Source organism: Dipodomys ordii, unplaced genomic scaffold, assembly GCF_000151885.1.
Source record: "Dipodomys ordii isolate 6190 unplaced genomic scaffold, Dord_2.0 Scaffold127, whole genome shotgun sequence".
Lineage (NCBI taxonomy): Eukaryota > Metazoa > Chordata > Mammalia > Rodentia > Heteromyidae > Dipodomys > Dipodomys ordii.
This window is the reverse complement of record NW_012267343.1, coordinates 179,037-185,527: the sequence shown is the minus strand read 5'-3', so window position 1 is coordinate 185,527 and position 6,491 is coordinate 179,037. Positions and strand designations below refer to the sequence as shown.

Sequence of the window (6,491 nt, the reverse complement as noted above, 5' to 3'; positions counted from 1 at the left end):
TGTATTGCATTTTCTCCAAGGTAAACTGAGGGGGCAAAAGGCTTTGTGAATCATCCAGTTCCTAGAACTGTTACTTTGTTACGATCATGATGCTCCCAGGTAAACACTCCTATGCCTGCTTCATCAAGGAGTTCTTCCCCCAAAGGAGTTAAAAGGAACAAGCCAATTATATTCTGTATGTCTCTAATTTGCAGCTGGGAATAAAGGGTCATCCCCAAGTCCTCTCCATGGTTTGTAAATGTATTTTTTTTCTCTTAGGTCTCAGGGGATGTCAACAAATGTGTTTTGCTATATTTATGTGGTTTCATACTGTATTAATAATTCCACCAATTGCAAAGGAAATTTGAGCCTCTTTGAGATTGACCTGTCTTCTGTGCCTTGTAGAAAGACATAGGAGAACTTGCCATGATGTGTATCTGAAGGTACTTCTGCCTTGCAGCATTTCAGGGCCGTGACAGAGCAGGAGTAGACTTTACATTCAGCAGTGCTGGTGTGTGTGTGTGTGTGTGTGTGTGTGCATGTCCAGTATGTGCTACTGCTCTCTTGATCACATGCCAGGACAGAAAGTTGTATCTTGAGATGAATATCTATGCATATTTTGAATTGAAGTGGCCAGATAACTCTCCAAATAGAATACTTTACCAGAAACTGACTGAACTTATATCTAGTTTTGGAGAAAACATTGAAAAAGTATTTCTTTGAGTATCTTATTTTTCATTGAATTTTTTATTATTTTAAAGGTGATGTACAGAGGTGTTACAATTGCATTAGTCAAGTAAAGAGTACATTTATAGGGGCTGGGAAGGTGGCTCAGTGGTAGAGTGCTTCCCTTCCATGCATGAGGCCCTGGGTTCGATTCTCCAGCACCACATAAGCAAAAAGAAAAAAGCTGGAAGTGGTGCTGTGGCTCAAGTGTTAGAGCGCTAGCCTTGAGCTGAAGAGCTGAGGGACAGCGCCCAGGCCCAGAGTTCAGGCCCCACGACCGGACCCAAAAGACAAACAAAAGAAGAGTACAGTTATATTTGGAAAATGTCACCCCTTCCTTCATCTCTCCTTGTTTTTCCCCACCCACAAGTTGCGTAGTTCATTTTCAACATATGTCTAGTGAGTACCATTGCTGCATTTGTTCATCCTTTGTCCCTCCATTTCTGTGCCCCTCCTCATTATTGTAGCTGTAGTTTGGCTTTCTTCTAAACTTAATACCAAATCCCTGCCATTGTCTTCATCTCTTTGGCTATGATGTAGACATAAGCATGTATTATTTGTATTTAAATTATTCCAATAACTTCCCATTCAGATTCCTGTGAACACTCATGTTTTATTATAATTTGATTTACATAATGTACTGCATATTAAAATCTTTAGTACACTTTTCTAAAACTTTTTCTTCAAAGTACAGTTGACCTGAAATAAAACTGAATTTTAGAATTTAAAGACACAATTTATATATTCTGGCTGCTTGATAATTCTGTTCTATTTTCTTTTTAAGAATACCACAGTCTTGAGATTTTCTGTTCCTCAAATAGCTATCTCCAAGCACTTAACTAGAGTTAAGAGAGTGCAGAGTTCAGAGCCAAATTTTAGATTATTCAGGTAACAAGTTTGTCTATTAAAGAATAATTTAAAGAACAAACAACATTGAATTCCCCTGCCATTTTAGCTTCTTGTAATTTAATGAAATATCAAAACCATAAATATACATTTCTTCTGATTCAATTTCTAGCAAGTTATCCTATAGGTATACATGCTAAAGTACAGAATTGCATATGAGTAATGTTATTTAGTATATGCAAACAGTTCATGTAAAAATACATGTAAACAGTACAGTATTAGAAACAAAATACATGCTCTACACATAGCTAATTATCATTTTTATGTGGTAAGCTACATAATACCAGCTACATAATAATCTGTCTGAGATAATAACATAAACAAGATGATTTCATGTAGTAGACTGAAAGAAGTATTCTAAAGATAATTTTAGTCAGTTGAGGAGATTTTTATATTAATATAAACTGTAGTTAGTCTTCCAAATGAATGATGAGGTTGATTCCTCATCCTCAAATATAAGTATGTAGAATATTAGTTCTAATTTTGAGTAGACAGATCATCAAATTCTTTCTTCTTTTGTTATTGTTCACCTATTTATAAGTGAACAATATCAACTGTCTTGAGAAAAAGGTATGAATGACTAGTGAAATAAAACATACTAAAATTATGAAAAAAGTCAGTTAAGAATCTTTGACACAAAACCTTGATTAGATACCATAAATGAGAAAGAGGTTATTTGTTTATGTAAGTGGCAATTTGTAAAGAGCTTTTTTGAGGACTTGAATAAGAATGGCCTGATTTGAGCTAAGGAAATACTACACAGGATAGGTCTGAAAGAGGAACAGATCTTTCCCCCTCTATATTCCATGAAAATTTCTATAGAAAGTGTGATGGAAGACAGAAAATAATGAGTGAGAAAGAATATTCTTGTTTCTTTGTTCTCGATTAGAGTAAACTATTAGTCAAAACTTCGGTTGTGACGGAATCTAATATAACTGCATAATCAAGGTCAGTAATAAAAAGTTTTATTTTTCACAATACTGTAGTATAGAGGAGAGAAATGGACACTAGCACCACTTCCTCTATGTTCTGCCCTCTACTGGAGAAATTATTTTCCTAAAGGAAGGACAGAGATGTACAACAAGGGATCTTACTAGCTGCTTTATGTTATTGACATACACTGATTCCTCAAAGCCCTACTTGACCGGCAGCATGTGATGTATCTACCTCTCCAGATGCTGACTTTGAGTCACAAAGCAGCTCACTGGGGATTCTTTCATTTTATCTGATCTCTGAAAATAAAGTATTGGTAAAAAAAAATAAGTTTCAGAGGCATAGGCAGTATAAGAGAAGCCAACAAACTATTAGAAACCATTTGCTATTTTTTTCCCGCAAATTGGCTACCGAATGTACTTCATAGTCGCTTAATATCAGATTTCCATAAATAGACTAATAGGAATATCAAGTTTGAGCCTAGTGTGATATGATACAATGATTATTCAGATCTTGCTTATTAACCTGGCTTCTAGCTAGATAAGTAAGGTGTTTCTTTTGTTCACTCCAACACCAGTCTTTTAAGGGGCAAAATCACGAGATCTTCAGGTTTAAAATATATGCAGTTTAATGCTTGGATTTTGACAAAATACTTTTCTCTCACATTTCTATCTCTTTCTCATTGCCCACAAAAGAGAAGAACATGAGAAAGGATAATCGAAGTTGTGTGTCAGAATTCATTCTCCTGGGACTTCCCATCCAGCAGGAAGAGCAAGGCTTGTACTATGCACTGTTCCTGGCCATGTATGTCACTATGGTGCTGGGGAACCTGCTCATCATCCTGCTCATCAGGCTGGACTCCCGCCTCCATACCCCCATGTACTTCTTCCTCAGCCACTTGGCTTTCACAGACATTTCCTTCTCCTCTGTCACAGCACCAAAGATGCTCATGAGCATGCTGACACAGAGCGGATCCATCCCCTATGCTGGGTGCATTGCCCAGGAATTCTTTTTCTTATTATTTGGGGGTATTGACAGCTTCCTCCTCACCTCAATGGCCTACGACAGATTTGTGGCCATTTGTCACCCACTTCATTACAACACCATCATGAGTCACGGCCTTTGTTGCTTGCTGGTAATTTTGTCATGGGTTTTGTCCTCTGCCAGTGCCCTGGTACACACCCTACTCCTCGCTGATCTCTCTTTCTGTAGAGACAACACTCTGTCACACTTCTTCTGTGACCTCTCTGCCTTACTGAAGCTGTCCAGCTCTGATACCACCATCAATGAGCTGGTTATTCTCCCTGTAGGAACAGTGGTCATTACTATACCATTCCTATGCATTCTGGTCTCTTATGGTCATATTGGTGCCACCATCTTGAAAACTCTCTCCCTGAAGGGAATCTGCAAAGCTTTGTCCACATGTGGCTCTCACCTCTCTGTGGTTTCTCTCTATTATGGAGCAATTATTGGGCTCTACTTGGTCCCCTCATCCAACAACACTAGCGACAATGAAGTCATTGTAGCTGTGCTGTACACTCTGGTGACACCCATGCTAAACCCCTTCATCTACAGTCTGAGGAATCGAGATATGAAAGGAGCTCTGAGGAATATACTCAGCAGAACATTTTCATTGTGATTAGCTATTATGTTTACTATTATTTAATGTAAAACCCCTTCTATACCACACACACGTTCTTTCCCGAATTCTTACTAAATCTTGAGGTGGCATTCTTTTTGTTTTAGCTGTGTGACTCTTGGGTGCATTTTTTCCCTCTTTTACCCTTCCCTCCCTTCCTCTCCCTTCTGTTTTCCTCCTGTTGTCTCTCCTCTCCTCCCTCTGTGCTGGTATTGGGACTTGAACTCACAGCTTTGGTGCTGTTCCTTAGCTTTTTTACTCAAGTCTAGTTCTCTACCACTTGAGCCATAGCTCTACTTCTGGCTCTCTTTTTTTTGCTAGTTAATTGGAAATAAGAGTCTCACAGAATTTCCTGAGCTGGCTCCAAATGTGATCCTCAGAACTCAGCCTTCAGAGTAACTGGCATGTGTCATGGGCACAAAGGCTCTCACTCTCCTCATTCTCCTACCTTCTCATTCTTTTTTCCTCTTTATTTCCTCTCTTCTCCTTTTCTCCTTTTCACTTTATTGATCTTAAGAATTTCTAGGAAGTTGTTTACAAGCATTTGTACAGGTTTCTTTTCCTAAATTTCCCTTTTGTAATATATTCTTGTACTAAAATCATTTGCATTTTATGTAGTTCCATCACTTAGTTGTATTTTTTAAATAGATATAGACTCATTTTCAGCAATGCTTTCAATTTCTTTCTTTTTTTTAGGTTCATGATTTTCTTTTACTTTTTTTATTGGGAAAATACCGTACAGAGGGGTTACAATTACATGGGCAAGGTAATGAGTACATTTCTTATCAAACATTGTTGCCTCCTCCTTTGTTTCCCCTTCCCATCCCTTCCCTTCCCATCCCCCTCCCCCCTGCCCCCGCCAAAGTTGTAAAGTTCGTTTTTCAACATAACAACTTGTACATCTCTTGTTGCAATAGGTCCAGCTGTATCCCTATTTAAACAATTTGTTTTTCCCTTCTCCTCCACAAATTATACCGACATCAAATACAGTGAAATCAGGGCTTATACCATGGGGGAGGGACATGCAAATCAACAAAGAAATCATCTTATAAATATGTTAGAAACAATCGCAAGAAAGAAAAACATTTGAATACTTATCTTGGTGTTCATTTCACCTAACATCAACTTATCTGACCTTTCAATTTCTTTCTTTCTTTTTTTTTAGGTTCATGATTTGTTTTGAGGTACTAGGCTGTGAATCATGGTCTTTTACTTGCTAGGCAAGTTATCTACTATTTGAGCTTCAGGTTTTATTCTTTTAACTTTGTAATGTATTTGAATCTCTTTTTGGCTAGTAATCTTAGTAAAAAAAGTTAGTTTTATCATTCTTTATAGTTTATTTAATTCAGGAGGGGAAAAAGTGTGAGAAAATGAGGGAAGGAGTAACACTGTCCAAAAAGGTATGTATGTATGTGTATGTGTGTGTGTATGTGTATGTGTGTGTGTGTGTGTGTGGATGTGAGTGTGTGTGTAGTCATTATTTCTAGTCAACCTACTGGGCATTAGAATACCAGATCTGATTTTCCTACATGATTTATTTATTTAACTTAATTTTTGTGCTGGTTCTAGGGTTGAAGTAGGGCCTAAGCCCTGTCCCTGATCCTTGCTCAAGAATATTACTTAACCACTTGAACCACAGCTCCATGTCTGGCTTTTTGGTGATTAATTGGAGATAAGAGTCTCACAGACTTTCCTGCATGAGTTGGCTTCAAATTATGATCCTTAGATCTTAGCCTCCTGAAGAGCTACAATTACAGGCAGGAACCACCAGCACCCAGCCCATCTTACCTATTTTAATACCAGTTGACAAATTCCTCTGTACTTATCTTTCTCCCAGTTTTCCAACATGAATATAAAAGAAAGGCTGCTAGAGAGGGGCAGTGGGAGATTGTATGGTGAAAAGAAAGGAAGGCGATTATAATCAAATTTCATTGTGTATATATATGAAAAGGACATAATGAAACTCCTTGAAAATAATGTAAGAAAGTTAAAGTGTGGGAGGGAATTGAGTGCAGAGGAAATATGAGAGTAATAGAGGAATTGCATGTACCCAAAGTTCATTCTATGCAGGTATGGAATGGCATAATAAAACCCTCTCACATTGTATAATGCATTAACAAAATTCATTTAAAATAAATAGGGATACGGGTGGACCCATTGCAACAATGAGATGTACAAGTCATTATGTCGAAAATGAACTTTACAACTTTGGGGGGGGAGGGGGAGTGGAGAGGATTGTGGGGGGGCAGGGGGAGGATGGGAAAAGATGGGAAGGGGAAACAAAGGAGGAGGCTACAATGCTTGATAA

The 6,491-nt window shown here is 37.9% G+C and overlaps 1 protein-coding gene across 1 annotated transcript; it reads left to right on the top strand.

Annotated features, from left to right (window-relative positions):
• Positions 1-3,247: 3,247 nt before the first annotated feature.
• Positions 3,248-4,183, top strand: LOC105996146 (olfactory receptor 50-like). Its single transcript, XM_013030129.1, has one exon. It carries the CDS (start codon positions 3,248-3,250, stop codon positions 4,181-4,183), a length of 936 nt encoding a protein of 311 aa, XP_012885583.1.
• The last annotated feature ends 2,308 nt before the right edge of the window (positions 4,184-6,491 follow it).